Source organism: Lithohypha guttulata, assembly GCF_036872675.1.
Source record: "Lithohypha guttulata strain CCFEE 5908 chromosome Unknown scaffold_6, whole genome shotgun sequence".
NCBI classification, from domain to species: domain Eukaryota; kingdom Fungi; phylum Ascomycota; class Eurotiomycetes; order Chaetothyriales; family Trichomeriaceae; genus Lithohypha; species Lithohypha guttulata.
The window spans coordinates 278,518-296,277 of NW_027042755.1; the positions used below are offsets into that span (position 1 = coordinate 278,518).

General features: G+C 50.2%; 6 protein-coding genes across 6 annotated transcripts; 2 read left to right on the forward strand and 4 right to left on the reverse strand.

The window, feature by feature from the left end:
- Positions 1–6: 6 nt before the first annotated feature.
- Positions 7–2,954, reverse strand: KEX2 (pheromone processing endoprotease; the record flags this gene model as incomplete). Its single annotated transcript, XM_064901854.1, has 2 exons — positions 7–2,480; positions 2,705–2,954. 2 exons carry the CDS (start codon positions 2,952–2,954, stop codon positions 7–9), a joined length of 2,724 nt encoding a protein of 907 aa, XP_064751533.1.
- Positions 2,955–3,330: 376 nt separating this feature from the next.
- On the forward strand, positions 3,331–9,315 carry LTR64_007537 (uncharacterized protein; the record flags this gene model as incomplete). Its single annotated transcript, XM_064901855.1, has 1 exon — positions 3,331–9,315. One exon carries the CDS (start codon positions 3,331–3,333, stop codon positions 9,313–9,315), a length of 5,985 nt encoding a protein of 1,994 aa, XP_064751534.1.
- Positions 9,316–9,827: 512 nt separating this feature from the next.
- Positions 9,828–10,544, reverse strand: LTR64_007538 (uncharacterized protein; the record flags this gene model as incomplete). Its single annotated transcript, XM_064901856.1, has 1 exon — positions 9,828–10,544. One exon carries the CDS (start codon positions 10,542–10,544, stop codon positions 9,828–9,830), a length of 717 nt encoding a protein of 238 aa, XP_064751535.1.
- Positions 10,545–11,310: 766 nt separating this feature from the next.
- Positions 11,311–11,577, reverse strand: LTR64_007539 (uncharacterized protein; the record flags this gene model as incomplete). The annotated part of the gene is made up of 1 exon (XM_064901857.1): positions 11,311–11,577. One exon carries the CDS (start codon positions 11,575–11,577, stop codon positions 11,311–11,313), a length of 267 nt encoding a protein of 88 aa, XP_064751536.1.
- Positions 11,578–12,443: 866 nt separating this feature from the next.
- LTR64_007540 (uncharacterized protein) lies at positions 12,444–13,205 on the reverse strand (the record flags this gene model as incomplete). The annotated part of the gene is made up of 2 exons (XM_064901858.1): positions 12,444–12,949; positions 13,001–13,205. 2 exons carry the CDS (start codon positions 13,203–13,205, stop codon positions 12,444–12,446), a joined length of 711 nt encoding a protein of 236 aa, XP_064751537.1.
- Positions 13,206–15,487: 2,282 nt separating this feature from the next.
- LTR64_007541 (uncharacterized protein) lies at positions 15,488–17,263 on the forward strand (the record flags this gene model as incomplete). The annotated part of the gene is made up of 2 exons (XM_064901859.1): positions 15,488–15,556; positions 15,896–17,263. The coding sequence occupies 2 exons, from the start codon at positions 15,488–15,490 to the stop codon at positions 17,261–17,263; spliced, it is 1,437 nt and encodes a 478-aa protein (XP_064751538.1).
- Between the last annotated feature and the right edge of the window lie 497 nt (positions 17,264–17,760).

Below are 17,760 nucleotides of genomic sequence, written 5' to 3' on the forward strand. Positions count from 1 at the left end.
CAAATGCTATCTTTTCTCGTCCTGCGATGCCGACCCTGACCCTGAGCCAGTATCGTGATCGGGAGTATCTCGATCATGGTACCCATCGTCATCGTCCTCGTCGCTAAATACTTCTTCGTCACTTTCGCCAGCGAAAGCGTCGTACAGCTCCCCACCACGTTTACGACGACGCGAGCCGGTCAAGCCTTGTCGTGCATCATCTAGGTCTTCGTCATTAACCATTTCAAACTCGTAATTCTCGCGACTGTTTCTTTGTCGCTTGCGCTTTTGCTGCCAAAAGTAAGCAAACAAGCAGATACCGAAGATTGCCATTAGCACGATCGATCCATAAATCCAAATCTGTGTCTTCTTGGAGACGCCGAAGGTTGGCAGGAAACCGGCAAGATAACTTTCGGAAGTGGTGTGAGTTGCTTCGGCCACTTCTGATGTGACAGAAGGCGCTGTCGGGGTCGTCGTCGTGGCAGGCGTAGTAAAAGCTGTGGTATCTGCAGAAGTAGGTTTGGGTTTAGTTGGTCGTTCTGGGTGATCAGTCGGATGCTCGGGCAGGTCTGTAGGTGGACTGGTAGGTTCGACAGATGTGGTCGTCACACTAGCCGTAGCAATTTCATGGTCGTCATCGTGCTCGTCAGGGAGGGGATGTAATTCCTGCTTAGAGCCATCGATGGATTCTCCCCACAAGTTCAGCCTCCAGTCCGAGAATTGACCCTGATGCTCATTTGCAATAGTGTCTTTCACGATCACAGTCCAGGTACCCACCCCGCTTTCACCCCAATGCACAACGGACATGAAGGTCCAGTCAGTGTACCCAGACCTCGCATTGTCGTTTTTCCTCGAAGTGGACAGACGACTAACGGTGTTTTGTGGGCTCTTCAACTCGACACTTAGGTCACCTCTGCGAGTATGATTGACATTCATAGTGACCGTGACGTGTTCCAGCCGTGCCAGGTTCGCGTTCTCGAGCATCTCTGGCGTAACATCGAAAGATGCAGCTAGCCCCTTGTCGCCCTCAGGAATGTCGTGTGCAACCGCGATCCACGGTGAATGATACCAGGCCTGGGGCTTCACAAGCTCAAAAGTTTTAGCCGCCTCAACAAAGCTATAAGTATCTAGCTTGCCGTAGCCATAAGTATGGCTGAATTTCTTGCCAGTAGCAGTGTCCTGCCATTCGGCATCGTCGAGATGTATAGGCACGGAAGTGTCGATGGTGAGATATTGCAGATCTCGCCAGGTCAACTCAGGCCGTGCGCTCAGGGCAAGGGCGACGGCACCAACCATCAAAGGCCCAGCTGCAGACGTGCCTCCGTGACCATTGTAGCAGGTATTGAACCCTACGTCAGTTGTATGTATGGCGTCTGAGTGACCCGAGCTGGGAGTGACTACTAGAAGAGCCGAGCATTTCTCTGAGTAGTAAGGATGGTCGCCAGCTCTGTCGATGGCTCCGGTTGTGATAGAATAGATGCTGTTCGTGTATCCATCAAAATTACAGTTGTCATCTTTGGCGGCACCATTTCCTGCGGCGAAGACGAAGACCGAACCTCGACCATCTCGACCCTGTTGCACACCATTGACCATGGCCTTTTTGATGAGCAAACCAGGAGCCTCCATGGTCTGTCCATCGTCGGGCGGACCCCATGAGCACGAGTATATGTCATTTTCCTGATAATGGTAGTTGATTGATAGAGCTTCGTCCTCATCCGAGATGGGAGCGGACAAAATGCGGACACCGGAGATCTGGCTGTCATATGCCATGCCAACACCACAGACGTCGTTCCTTGCGGCAGCAATTTCACCGGCGCAACGAGTGCCATGACGATCATCGGACAATCTTGGCTTGGGTTCAGGACCTTTGTCGTTGAAATCCCAGGATCCATTGGCATAGTAGTTGGGTTTGAGGTCGTTACTGGTAAAGTCAAGACCATCGTCAATAACGCATGCTGTGACTCCTTGACCAGTAACACCATTCTGCCAGACCCCTGTTACATTCACATCAATACCTTTCTGTATGTAATTCAGCAGATGCCATTGTTCCAGAAAGACAGGATCGTGAATATCCAGAGAAGATGCAATTTCCTCGAGGCGCGCCTTGTCGGCTTGCTGCTGTTGATCCAGTTGACCAGCATTGTTTGCCTGTCGTGGTTTCTGCCAGCCTGTTGGTGGTGCCGGCACTCTTTTTACGTGACGCTGTTTAAGCTCCTGCTTTTGATGCCATTGTAGACCTTGTAACTCTTCTGGGTCGTCCTCAATACTCAAGCCCCTCTTCCGAAGCAACCGTTTGTGTCTCAATTCTTCTAAGGTTGCTTCCACATCTGCGCTTTGGGCTTTCGGGCAAGAGAAGGTAAAGTGGTTGGGCAACTCTCCCAGCGGTCCTTCGAACGTAGCATTGAGCTTGGAGGCTAAAGTCTGAGGATCGGTGGATTGCTGTAGCTGCACGACAAAGTAGTCGAAACTATCATAGTTTCGTGTTTGAACAATAGCGGACGCTACAACAGGCAGCCACCAGGCAAGTAGTCGCATCTTCACAGATACAAGACGGACTTCGTCTTAGCAACACATGTTCTCTAGAACGCAATATGCAGTGCGTGCCGTCTTCGAATAGTGTAACAAGAGGCTGAACAAAGGGATTTGTTCGTCGTAATGCTGCTCGGTATGAGGTCAGGAGGTAGTCTCAGTATTACGTAGCTATTGCCGCAGATCGTGTCCTCACAAATCAAATGCGCGTTAAAACGAAGGATGGTGACAGTCAGTGTAGGAGGGATTGAATTGGTAAGGATCTGGCTTTCTTCAGTGTTGTCTGTTGTCGGCCCTGCGATCTGTCTCAACTTTCTGGAACCGGGGCCCTGTCGACGCCTAACTCCTTTGTCTTTAGGCTGACCGTGCTTAGCGCTGCTGGTGGAGCTGGATCGTGGCTTGAGCCTCCGGGCCCGGTGGACATCAAACGGAAGCTTGTCGGGCATGTACAGGCATCACCACTTGGTTCCAAACTGCACGCTGCACCACGCTGTCCAGCCACTCGATATTCACCTTGTACCTTGTCGCAGTCGCTACAACGATTTCTTTGCTGGTGCTTCTGGCATCTGTCCATCATGGCTTCTCCTTGCACCATAGCTGTATTCTGCTAACGACCGCGACTAATGCTAGACCATATAGCTTTTGCGCGTTCTCGATCGATTTCACTTTTCCAGCTCGCGATAAATAGACCGCAAGCTTGTTTTCAAAATTGGATCAGAGTTACAATGACTTGGTAAAAGTGGTGATTGCCTGTATCTGATAAGACATAAATAGGACTCCGAACCTGAACCCATACCAAACTATTTAGCGACTCAGCGCAAGATGAACCCGATCGAGTCCTATCGCGACCCTGGTCTGGATGGATTGCTCGGACCTCAACCGTCTACAACTACTAGAAAGACCAGTCGCCATTCTCGGCAGCCTTCAAGCGCTGCCCGCGATGTCTATGCTCCCACAAACTCGCAATACGACGCTGGAACGTCCGGCGGTGCTCCTATAGCTTATCCTGGCGCAGATCTGTCTGGACAAGGCCTACAAAGATCCTTCTCACAAAGAGCAAGAGGCCGTCCATATGCAGACGAAGCTTTCGCTGATGAAGACCTGGCAGATACTGCTAGAGATAGACTCGAAAATGCACAGCAACAGCTTCGCCAGGTGACGGCGCAAGATCCTCAGACTACACGTGTTGCTCCTGTACCTTCACATCCGGTCACACAACCAGATCCTGGCCAAGCAGTACGTAGGCAGCAGATAATTCAAGACAACATTCGCTCGGCTGCCCAATTGGTCCGCTCACCCAGAGATATGGCTGACACAAGTACTTACGACGAGTCTCGACACGAAGTGCCTGGCCTTACAAAAGCACCAACCTTAAAAACTGTTACCAACCAGGCCGAATCAAGAGACTGGGCCCCGGACCGTTCTCCTTTGCAGAAGTTAGAGGCCACTCTGGACAATATTAGCAAGGAGGAAAAGCGAGCTCGTGTGCAAGAGGCTGAGATGTTACATCGTGAGAAGACACGCTCACAACGGCCTCCTGATCGTCAGCCTAACCCTTCCACGATCGAAGATGCAGGTATAGTCCGATCTCTGAGCAATACTCAAAGGGATCGCTTGCACCACAGTACTGTCATCGAGTCACGACAACCAGATGCTGCCCGCTTGTCCACAGATCGACCAGGCTTCGACTACCAGAATGCCACGTCCCTCCCACGTTCGGTCACCATCACAAGAAGATCTCGAGGGGCTGGTGTTGGTCAACCCACTGGCCAGCCTCAAAGAGCTGCTTCTTCGTCTCATACCTACTCCCCACAAGATACTGTCTCAGCTACTCCTCAAACACGAAGCGTCTCACTGGCTCACTTCACAGCCAATCCGAATCCAGCAAGTACGATAACAACTCAGCAAGGTCAGAAGTACAGGGCGAAGCCGGTCTACGACTCGGATCGTATACCGACAGCACAAGAGAGGAACGCGTCGCATCGTGCAGCACTAGAGTCATTGACTGGCCACGCTTTGACCGCCAAATTGGACAGTGATCCTAGAAGAACTCGTGATCCTTCATACACTGAGCGTAATGAACCTACTGGACCGTCCAGAAATCTGGACAATTTGAACTTGTCCAATTCCGCACGTTTTCAATCCACGCAGCAGGCTCCAGCAGTGATGCGAACCGCAACGCCGCAAGGGCAATCTAATCCTGCTGGCCTGGGTTTCCAAGACTCCCCTGGTGTACGCTCCGTTGACTCGGCAACTCCTGCCGATAATATGGCCAATCCAGTACAAAGACATAAGCGTCGTTCTAGCGTATCCTTCAAGGATCCCTATGATCGTCGCAGGCCTCTTGACGAGTGGAAGGCTGCAGAAACTGCACGACTAAGTGCAGACGACTTCGTGCTGGAGCCGAAACAGAATCCAGAGAGCAACAAGGCATGGTGGGAAGAGGATCCCAAATTCCGCAGGACGAGCAACAGAAGCAGAACACACGCCGTTAATGAAAGCGCAGCTATAGACGATCGTAATGCAGAGTTCAGACCGAGATTGTTGCTCAAATGTGGTCCACTCCTTCGGTACACTGGCATCAAGCGCACTATCGGTGAAGGTGCCAAAGAATACTGGCGAGGTACGGTGATGATTGTCACACAGGATCAACAATCTTCTTATGAAAAGCCACCGACACTTCGGCTGTTCTCTCAACCAAAATCTTTATACGATGACCCCCACCTCGACGACGAGACTACACTCGACCGCGAAGAGCACGATCCATTGGCCGGTAGCATCAAAATGTCACGCATAGGCAGAGCGCTATATGTAAAACCAGCTCACAGCTTGCCGTCAGGGAGAGATTTGTCTCACATCGAGACAGACGATGGCCTGTTCGATACCTCACCACCTATTGCAAATACGAATGAGCAGTCTGTAGCTGTCACTCCGATCGACTCTCGACTGAGTGACAACAATGGCGAGCGCAATGGACGTTACAAGGAGATTCGAGGAGTCCGCTTGTACGCTGATCCAGATCGTGATGTGACTTTTTGGCTCTTCAAGATTGAAGTCCAGCTTGGTAAAGAACAGCAACATCTGGGGTACAGGATCAATGGTGGCGCTGCTTCGGGCTTTTGGGTTCCTTCCGAAGGCCAAACTATGAATATCATGTTTCATTCCTGTAACGGGTTCAGCTTGTCCGTTAATCCTCATGAGTTTTCCGGACCTGACCCTTTGTGGAGAGACGTTCTTATCGCGCATCAGCGTCGGCCATTCCATGTCATGATAGGTGGAGGAGACCAGATATACAACGATAGGGTCATGCGTGATACTCAGCTTTTTGGAGATTGGACTGCTAGCAAGAATCCGCAGTATAAACACAACGCCCCTTTCACAACTGAAATGAAAGAAGAATTGGAGACTTTCTACCTGGATAACTATAGCCAGTGGTTTTCGCAAGGTCTCTTTGCAATGGCCGGCTCTCAGATTCCGATGGTGAACATGTGGGACGACCACGATATTATTGATGGATTTGGCTCTTATCCACACCCCTTTATGATTTCACCTGTGTTCAGTGGTGTCGGCAACATCGCATACAAATACTATATGCTCTTCCAGCAGCACAGTGTCGAAGGTATGACTTCGACCGATGAGCCGAGCTGGGTATTAGGATACAAACCTGGTCCCTATATCAAGCAATTGAGCAGGAGCATTTTCCTGAACCTTGGTCGACCTATTGCTTTCTTAGCGTTGGACTGTAGGACAGAGAGGATGAAAAACCAGGTCTTGTCACTCGATACGTGTGATATTGCCCTCGAGCGATGTCGAAAGGAGATCATCGAAGGTGAGACAAAACACCTGATCGTACTGCTTGGTGTACCTATCGCATATCCAAGAATGAACTGGCTGGAGACCATACTAACCAGTCGTGCTATGGATCCTGTCAAAGCTCTAGGTCGATATGGTATGATCAAAGGTGGTCTGCTTAATAAGTTTGATGGTGGTGTCGAAGTGCTGGACGACCTTGATGATCACTGGACAGCACACCACCACAAAGAAGAGCGAAACGAGCTGATCAAAGAACTTCAAGATCTTGCTGCAGAGAGGTCAGTCCGTGTGACCATCCTAGGAGGCGATGTTCATCTGGGAGCAATTGGGCAGTTCTACTCGAATCCTAGACTCAAGATACCCAAGGACCGTGACCACAGATATATGCCGAACGTTATCTCGTCCGCCATTGTCAACACTCCACCACCCGAGATGCTAGCGGATGTGCTCAACAAGCGCAATAAGGTTCATCACCTCGACGGCTATACCGACGAATCGATGATACCTATGTTCACACACGACGTCGACAGGAAGAAAAGAAATAATAAACACCTTCTACCTCGAAGAAACTGGTGCTCTATTGCTGAGTATAGACCAGGTATAACACCATCGAGTTCACGATCAACCTCACCAAGTCAGTCGAGTTTCATCGCGGGAGACGACGATCCGGCAATGCCCCAGCCCAAGCGACGTTTTTCGCTTTCTCGCGACGACATCAACCCTAGAATGTTATTCAGAAGACTGAGTTCGCGCAACGCACCACCTACAGCCTATCGCGAAGATGGCCATGCTGGCGAAGAACAAAGATATGGATCTCTTGACGATGTCCAGTCTGGGCGCAACCCGGCTACACGTCAGAATGGAAGATTGGGCATGAATCAACGTGCTGCATCCGAGACCCGAGATATATCTACTCAGGGCGATTATGCATTAGGGGACGATGAGTTTGCACGTCGTGGTCCACCACCATTTCGACCCGGTTTCCACCGTCGTCCCACGAACCTTTCTGAAAAAGCTGCTAAAAAAGGTAACATGCCTGCCATGGATGCTGAAGGCAACGAATTTGACCTCAACGATCATGTCAACCTGGACGGTGCGCTTGATGTTGTGCTCAATTGCGAAATCGATCGAAGAGATCCATGCGGTGCGACCGAGCCATACCGTTTGCTTGTTCCAGCTTTGTGGTATGATGGAAGTTCTGACCGAGAAAAGCTAGAGGGTGCTGAAGGCCTCCAGCGCAAGCCCACGCTCATGAACAAGCTAGGGTTCGGAGGGAAGCGTGGCCAGAAATCTGCACAAAGTCAGGGTGCCGGCAATTGGGGTCAGGAAATGAGCGATGCAGAGAGTTATACAGGTAGTGAAGAAGGCGCGGAAGCCAAGCCAAAGGCAAGACTTGGGCTTTTCAGGAGTCTCAGTAAGAAACGTCCGGAAAACAACGACGACCTTGATCGTAGTGTGCCTGATCATCCTACCGCTGCTGGTACTTCCTCGGAGCCAAACGACTACTTTACAGACGCACATCGACTCTCGTTTCACGATCAAGTAACAGGTCCTGCAACTAGCGTGCCAAATGACACGCCAGCTAAAATGACATCTCAGGCAGCTCCCATTGCTTACGAAATGCCTTCTGATACTTTCGAAGACCTACAGGGACGAGGTAAAGGGTCGTTCAATCAACCTCCAAGCCAACCTCGTGACATGATGGCGGCTGTACCTCAACGCATATCCTCAGGCAAGGGGAATGTGCTGCGAAAGAAAAGTCAGAAGGCCCCAACAGCCGTTGGTCGTGACCGTCAGCAAATGACTTCGCCATCGCAACCGCAATATCAAACATACGATTCACGACCTCAGCCTCAGACTCAAGCTCAAAGGACAGCCGGACAAGCTCAAGGCTATCCACAGTCTTCGTTCTCAACTATCGAATCCATCCCTGCAAATCCAGTTCGAAGAGGTTCATACACGATCGGTACGAATAGATCTAGCTCGCTTCGTCAACCTTCCGGCACTGAATCATCGTATGCAAATCAGCAACAACGACAAGCACCTCGAGCCGTTTCAACTCCCACAGGGCCACCTTCATCGTACCCAGCTCAGGGTACTGGAGTCAGCGCGGATTCTCTTCCACGCAGCTCATCCCTGCGCGGGCCAAGCAGTGGAATGGCAGGTAATCAACGTCTCAGCAAGCAAGAGCAAGTTCTAGGCATAGGTACAGACCACGACGCCTACTCAGGAAATCCGCAGCAACGCTCTCTCCGTGGGAATGGTATTCTTGGACGTACGACTGATCAAGACGTGTTTCCAGATCGTCCACAGCAGCGCTCCCAAAGAAGAAACAGCATACTTGGCCGCTTTGGACTAAGTAGGTTCCCACCAAGTGCAGAACAGGTCCCTCAAGTACAACAACCACAATCGCAACCACAACCGCAATCGCAACCACAGTATACAGAGGCTCATACAAGCTCTGGAGCACGCGAAGACTTCCCCACGCCGACACGTACAACGAGCCAAGGCTATAATGGCGTCGAAGCATACCGCGAAAAGCCAAAACGCGGCCTCAGCCTCCGCGACCGTGCCAGAAACTTCATCGACCGTGTCGAAGGCCGCAATAAACGCGAAGACGATTACGACGACGGCCAATACCCATACAGTGACGATGTCGGAGAGACACAGCCCAGACAACTCGGACAATCCGGCCAGGCAGACCACCACCAACACCAACATCAGCACCAAAACGCATATCACCACGACCAAGACGACGACAACATGGACGACGAACAAGACCGCTACAGCGACGAACCAAGCTACTTCTCCGACGAGGAGGAGCCAATCGATACCAAGCCGAAACGTGGACTGAGTCAACGCTTCAAGGGCATGATGAGGATGGGGTCGAATAGAGGGAATAATCGGCGAGCAGATATGGCTGCTGAGGAGGAGGAGGAGGGGATTGGCGATAGTGCTGGTGGTGGGGGGAGAGGAGGGAATAAATACTATTGACTACCCTCGGAGGCCAAATTGGCTAGTTCGGAGGATGCGAGTTCGGGGGATGTGATTTAGTGAGAATCCTAGGTATTTTGGTGTGTATACAGTCTGTATAGAGCAAGACATAATACCGAGAGGACATAATGAAGTAATGATGTGTATTTACCTACCCATGCATGAACGAATGAATAAATTTGTGTGATTTATTAAAGATAGGATGGGTTCTGATCATTGAGTCTTTGACTATTCTACCTGAATATGTGCGACTCGAGAGCAGAAGACTGTACAAGACCACCTTTGGCAATGGCCATTCGTTCGAGGTAGAAGGGAATGTTCATGCTTAAAGTGGTCAGGAATTGTTGAATTGCCTGTAGAGACGCGGTCGTCTGACTGCGAGTATCTACAATAAATATTCCGCGACGACCCCCACTCCTGCTGACACTGTGCTGAACATGCTATCCAATGAGTAGAAGGTTATTTTCCTGCTGAAAATCGAAGCTCTTTCAATTTCTCCACGTACTTCAACTTCATACAGCCTGAATTTCCTTGACCTGCATGGTTCCTCTGTAATCTGTTGTTTTCCGGCGTCGATTGTTTGCATCCCAGAGCGCTAGAACGACAACCGCAACGCCAATGACAAACATTGGAATCAGATTATATCTTGACCCCCTCATTACAGCTATCCAGGTTGAAATAACATCCCTTTCTGATTGATGAACTAGGTCCAATCGCAGGACCGCATGGAACCAATCTTCTGGTGTCCATTGCCCTAGGTCGTATGGGACTTGGTTGGGATATGGTTGATTTTTCAATATTGAGGCGTACCTGAGATTGATAGACAGTCCGCTGTTGGTGTTGGTTACGAGGAAGGTGAAGATTAACGCACATAGAGTCAAGATGGCGGATAGAACGGTCGCAATGAGCCAGAACATGTAGAGCGTCTTGGTGAAGCCTTTTCTCCAGAGGTTGGAACGGTTACGCATCAATAAGACGAGGGTGCCAGTCGTGCCTACCAGAACAAATGCTGTGCCTGCTGCACCATTGCTTAAGTGGCCTTGGTCCACGAGCTCGTGTAGGGGTTTGCCGTGAAGGGAGAAGCTGCTGTTGTTGTAGGCGACTTCCCAGGAACCACCTGCTCGACGATGCAGCCAAGCTACCACGGATGAGATCAAGGAGAGCTCGATCGTGCTGTCGACCATCAGGAGACCGATGGCGATGTATAGGGGCAGGCTCGAGGACGTCATATCGCTATTGTCACGTCGTTTCGTGCACGGGCAAATACTTGAATATGTCCAAGGTTATTGCTGGTCGGTAGGATTATGTCGTAGAACAGATAAGCTCCTTGGGCGAGCCATGGCTATGTAGCCTGTTCGTACAACGGATGTGACCCCAGAGGAGAGGGAGGATTCAATAGTTAGGCAAGCAAGTCATCGGCAATAAGACACATCTCAGCCTCTTCCCACGAAAATTAGCTGATCGGCGTGATGGTGTTCCAAAGCACTGACCGTTGCGACAGTGGAAATAGGAGGTGTGAGAGGATGTGTCCGAATTGCTTGCAGCACTTCACGCAAAACTGTCTGGTTCGCTAATAACGACATCTCTTCTTTTGTTGGCTTATGTCAGAGATAGAGCCCCAGCCAGCAGAGCGATTCTGGCCTGAGAAGCATGTCTGATGTCGCCTCGGAGTTGTGGCCTGTAGGGCTGGAACGACTCATCTCGCTCGGTCAGATCTTAGGATGGAGTACAACAAGAAACACTCATGGTCGAATGCACGTATCAGATTTAATGATTGTCGGCTTCATTTCGTCGGAACTTTATTCACCTTCCTCGAGAACATCGCCAACAGCCCGTCCCAGGAGCAAAGTGGAAAGTGGCAATATATTTCCAGCATTGAGATAGATCACCTTCGATATCCTCTTTTATTGTCGCACAGATAGTTGTTCTACTCCCATCTCCCATCACATCTCCAACTCTACATCGCCCATACGTCTTCCAATAATCACAACGGGCCTATTTCGCAACAGAGCCCACTCTACTCTTATCATTCATGATAGCTTCCTGTACCTTAGGATTGCTGACGGCCGGCTGAGTGTCCGCAGACGTGAGGCTCCCACCCTGGTGCCCCTGATCATCGTTACGCTCTCCGCCTTGACCTTTTTCAATCCAATTCTGGGCGTCTGACTTTCTCGGATTTGTACCATCATTGTGGCTGTGATCAACATCAGCATTCGCGTGGTGATCCGAGATTTTCTGCTTGATGTTGTTGACGAGGCCCATCTTGCTGGTGTAGTTATGTGGCCGTTTGATTAGAATGACGAGCTTTTAAAGAAGTTATTGCACAATGAAAGATGGATATCGCGAAATGTTAGTGAAATAGTCTGAAATGAGATACTGCCTATGAGATATTTGTGTATTACTTTCGCCTACCACGCAAACCTGTTCCAACATCACGATTGTGCCATATGGATCCCGTCAGATTCCATCATAGATCAAAACACGTGTGCCCATGGTCTGGTAATTGACGAAAGTCCTCATGGAAGGATGACGATCTTACATATAAGTTATCATGATTGCAAAGTCCGTACATACCCGCTATTGGCTCAAGATTGTTATTGTGCAACTCTATGCTCTTCAAGCTGATGCTTGGTTGTGCTTGTTCGATAGTTGCACTACTCATATGCAAGAAGGAAAGGATGCGATACGGTAATTGCTGCTTGCTGTTTAAGACGTGAAGTAAGAGCTGTGAGTCGATGTGCGTTTCGATCTGCTGCTTGATGGAAGCTTCACAACGTATCGGAAATGGAGGGCTGACACGCATGCTAGGCGAAAGGTCAAAACATAGAGTGCTTTGCGTCGATCGTACACTCCTTGTCCGAAACCGAATTGCTTGTGAGAAGATTTAGCTTCTAATTCAACCATAGCTTTTGTGCATATATCGCAGGTACCAACACAGTTCAAATGACAATATAGTACATGAAGTAGATGAGGCCAATGATGTTCATAGTCCTCAAATTGCCCTGGTCCTGCCACACAGCACAATTCCACGGTCGTATTTCCACAAGATCTTTTCCTATATCCACAACCATTTACAACAAAACCAACACAACAATATTATACTGGAAGATGACACTTGTCTCCTATCTCTAAAAGACAGCGATCATACCGGCCATGACGGCGAGAGGACCACCAACCTTAACGTAAGCACCTGCGTTTGTGCTCGAGACGCTAGTGGCGCTAGCCGATGCGGAGGTCGAAGACGCTGAGGAAGATGAAGACCGACTGGCTGACGACGACGCGGACGAAGCAGAGGAGGAAGCCGAGCTGGCAGACGAGGCCGAGCTAGCAGATGAACTGGAACTGGCGCTCGAGCTTGCGCTGGACATGGAACTGGCACTGGATCGCGAACTAGCGCTCGATGCAGAGGAAGCTGAACTGCTGGCACTGGAGACTGAACTCGAGATTGAAGCAGAAGCCGAGGTTGCAGAGGCCGAGCTGGTGACAGTTACGGAACCGCCTGCGATTGTGAATGGACTGGAAAAGTTGACGTTGTTGGAGTTTGTGTCGTCGACAATCTGGAAGTTGTATGCAGCGGCGTTGACGCCTTCAGGGATGGTGACTGTAGCTCTACCGGCCGATGCGGGAATGTTGGCTGCGCAAGTTGTCAGAGACATACCACGCCACTTTCAGGAGTGAGACTTACAGATCAACAAGTCGCCAGAGCCTGGCTCGATGTTTCCACCTTGAGTCAAACGGATGGAGACAGTTCCAGAGGAAGGCATGGTCCAGGTGATGGTAACTGAAGAACCTGTACTGACATCCCAACCAGTCACAGGATTGTTAATTACATTCTGCTGCGCAAACGTGATGGCGGCCAGCAAGGCGAAGATCAAGCCGTAGAATCGCATCTTGTCTGACAGTTGCGAGGAAGTCGGAAAAGAAGACTGCGGTTTGGAATAAAATTGAACGAGCGGAAGAGAAGATCAAAGTCGTGTTGTATACAGAAACATCGAAGAAGATCACAATGGCACGGACCTGAACTTGTACTGTATTTGGAACGTGTCAAGTGCGCGATCGAGCCGCAGATTGATCTCTGAGTGAAGCGCCTCTCTTTTGCCGTAGCTGCGCCCTCCTTCGACGCCATCAAGCTGATCTCGGTCGATCGAACGCGCTTGTTTGATGCTTGAAAGGCCTGTGAAATTGCGGGTGAGTGAGTTCATTCGCCAGAGAAGTAGGAACCGGCTTAGCCTACAGCGCTATAGAGGAGAGTGTCTGCTGATAAGTCAATGTGTCTCCGCCTTGTCAGAGTATGTCCGATTAGCCTAAAGCTTCGGTCCTCTTCCACGAAGGCGATATTCAGTGCTGCACTTGCACACATCATCGTTGTTACCTTGTGGTGGCCAGAGTCCGCGATGTACTTGTATTCATGACTTGTCCGCAGACTGTAGTATTGCCACAAAGTTGGTATGACCTGGAGAACGCGGATTGTGCTGTATCGAAGGAAGGAAGTGCATGCATACGCTACTCGGGAGGACACCCACAATTCTCCAGCTCGGATAACTTGAAAGTTCAAGCTCGTTCTGAAGGACATGATCACCTCTATATGAATCGACAGAAGTGAAGTTCAACTAATGTATGGTCGGCCCTCAGAACAAATAACGTAATGGTTGAACACTACTCGACTACCATTGATGTGCTTGGCAGCCACTGGACCTGGACTTGGCCACGAACGCACGAGAGTCTGTGCAACAAGTCTAATGTGCTCGACATGAAGCAACTGGCACGACACAAGCATTGAGACTGTAAACCAAAGACGAAGCACAACATCTCGCTCCGACTGAGAAGCTCAAGTGCCCGATTCAAGTCGGAAGTTCCCAATGCATGTTCGCAAGAATCCTTCACAGGAGGTGTTCTGGTTCTCCTGAATATGCAGGCAACATCCAAATTTTCCCACTGTCTTGGTCACGAACTTCCTGAGCACACTGCAGTACAAACTGAAACGTTCCGGTCGACAGGTGTGCCACGTCCGGGGTGACAATTCGGATCCGCGCCCCGATCAAAATGCATCGAACGACTTCTACCTCTTGTGCCACGGTGCTTCGCGTGCACGTCAAGACTCTTCTGCCAGAGAACTGCAACTACTTGTGAGGTTGGTGGGTCCAAATTCACGTGCTTGACCGAGCGGGAATTTGTTTCAGGGTGCATCCGTGCAACATATCAAAGCTCAAGGGTCCATACACCATGTTCACTGCTAGTGCTGGCACATCACATCCGAGCTCTATACGTTAGCGAGTTTAGTTTACACTTGAAGATCTGTTTTAGTCCAAGCTTGAAGGATCAGGGACGTGTGATAGGCGAGGGACAAGGCCTGCAAGTATCAAATTCCAGAAGGTCCCATCCATGCTCTGATGAGCGGCCATGTCTCTGCGAAGCTCACAGCAAATTCATCTCTCACCCATCAAGGTACAAAGGTAGACTCGTCCTTGTCACTGACCATACACCCGCAAAGTCGAGTTCCTCAGCAGAGATTTCGCTGCTGTTGACTTCGTCAAGCCATGTAGTTACCCTGTAGAGTGACGATCTTGCGGGACTCTTCCGAAAGAGGCACCCGCCTCTTCGACCAACGGATCCATGGCTTGGCAGTCATCAGTCGTTAGTACGGTTTGTATGCACGTCAGCTCCAGGCCTTGTGCCGGCCAGGAGAAAGAACGACGGGCAGACGCGTTTCTAGGTCCAGTTTACTACGAACGTCTGCGGTATTCCGTGCAATTTGCTGGTTTGACGTGATCGACAAGCATGCAGAAACGAACGATCTTTGTCAAGTCAAAATGCACATGGTCTCTCCTGATTCGGTGTCTTCGATAGACGGTGGTTCGTGAGGGACTGTACATGGGTGTGAGATGCTTATATACGTCTGTGCATCTCAGCAAGTGACACGGAAGTCGTTCTCGTAGCTTCACAGTCGCAGGAGAGTGTGTCTAGTGGTATGCCTCGAGAAAGTCTTAACCTGGTCCTCTTGTGCCCTTCCACCAAACACTTTTATATTTCTTTGCAATCTTTAGAGTTTGGCTGCTTCTGTTGGAATTGTCGGCCACGTCCGAGTCGTTCTGCTGAACGCGTTGCTAAGGCGTACTGAAGATTAGAGCCAAGCATTTAGGTCACAAAATCCGAGCCCTTTGTAGCGGCCAAAATGCGACTTCACGACCCGATCATGTCAGAATACGAATTTGAACAACTTCCTCCGACACTGCAGAGAAAGGTCAGTACCTAGTGATGTGCGCCCACAAGAATAGCACGAACATGGAAGCCAATGGTCGAAAAAGTCGACACAGTGATGTCTACACAGCTTGCCATTCCATTCCATGTGGATCTGCAACGTGGTTCAAGAGGCTTCAAGGCCCTAGCTTGAAGCGGACTGAGGCTCGCATACCTCCTAGACTCAATCAAGATCAGCGTCGGGACGCTAGAACTAAATTGCACTCCAGCACAGATCCGTTGCTCGCCAATGAACGGCTGCCCCTTGCAATGGCTTCGCAAAATCAGCCGATCTCTCCACACTTGCATCGTGTCGAAATGAATGCAAGCTAACCTGTCGCAGTATTTCTCTAGCTTGGAGCGTCTACGACTCGTTCACGATGCAGAAAACTCCAAAGCACAGTCTCGGTCTGGGAGGAGGCCGTTCGTTCCACAGATTGGAGGATCACGAAAGCCCAGCGTCTCTTCTGCTGCCTCGACGGATCGCAGCTTCTCAACTACGAGCCATCCACGAGCCCGCTCCAGCTCGTGCCTACGAAAAACCTCACGGAAAGCAACAACACCGACCACCACACTAACCAACCCATGGGGTCTCGCGGCGCTTCCTGCCGCCATCCTACGCAAGCAATTCTCAACTGAAGAACAATACCACATCGCCGGCCGACTAAATCTGGTCATACTTGACGCAGCTGACGAAGCTCTGTACAAGCAGTACCACCAGCGAATCAACTTAGCGAACAGACACTCTCTCGACCTAGACTTACGCAACGGAACGGAAGGATACGATTCGGAAGAGGAGGAAGACGTTATGGATCCAAAAGATTTCGAAAGCTTTCGCTGGCTCGACCAAGACAATGAGTTAGATCTGAGATTGGACGACTATCATGCCATCAGTTCGGATCTGAGCTCTCGCACATCCCCACAGCCAGCCTTCGGACGCTCATACCGACGTGGTCTTTCTTTTTCCAATGCATCCTTTCGACGACGTAGCTCCTCGGCCACATCATTACACAGCCCTCCATCCATAGGCTTGACCCCAACTAGGACAGCACCATTGTTGCCGGCAGCGCTCCTTCAACCACGACATCGAAGCACAACCTCGACCACGTCGGTCGATCCATCTGCAACACACTATCAAGACCCAGCAGCGAAGTTGAAGCTGAGGGTATACCTCGCATCTCCACAGAAATTCGACGAGGCGATTGAATTTGGCTTCCCTTCATTGCATACGGGAGCGGTCTCGTCTTCAACCAGACCCAAGACAAGTGCTGGGATTATCGATGTGCGGCCCAAGACGTTTCTAGCCGACGACACTCCTTCTTTGTCGGAGGACGAGAGATCGGAATATTTCCATCAAGACAGTCCCCGAACTCCCATAGAAATGTCGTTTCCTCCTCAAAGACCATCACAAAAGAGCAGTACCGATCGCTCCACATATTTTCGACCCCGGGCGGTTCACAATTATGGCGATAGCTACGCACACGTCCCTGCGTCTGACCGGGAAATGACTCTCAAAATGACCCTGACACGACCCGAGCTGCGAGCGCTGGAAGACAGTGAGATTGCCCGGCAGACGAGGATCAACGACATGCCACTCGAAAAAGTGCCGCTGACAGTACCCATAGGAGGTTCTACGTCGATATGGGACGACCTACCGGAGGAACCTTCGAGATTCAAAAGGTTCTTCAAAAAGCTTAAAGGACGCGCCTAACATCTCATAACGACAATTTCGGTGAGAAGTTGTAGCATGGTGTATGCTCTATTGTTAGTGTTCCATTCGTGATAATTAGCATGGTGTTGGGGTTGTATGAGCAAATTAGTACGCTTCCTTGGGTCTTGTACTTGCGCATTGTCTTGAGGTTGGACAATATTCGTATAAGTTGAACAGCCACATGATCGTATGGCAGTGGAGAACAACTATATTGTTCATCCCTAATCGTTCACCCTTTTGTACTACGTGATTATGTAGTATGAAATAATAGGCAGATCACAGTAATCAGGCTCCGCAGAATAAGGCTGCCGGCGATTGAGATGATTCGCAGGACTTTAGCGAACGAGCACTGAACGCGCATGCTCAACAACGTTTCCCAGACCCGAAACATTGTCCACGTATGCATTGTATAGTAATCTCGACACCTTGCGTTATCCTGTCCACCTGAGTTTAGCAATTCCAGTTGTGCACCTCGTTCCTTTCCTCGAAACCAGATG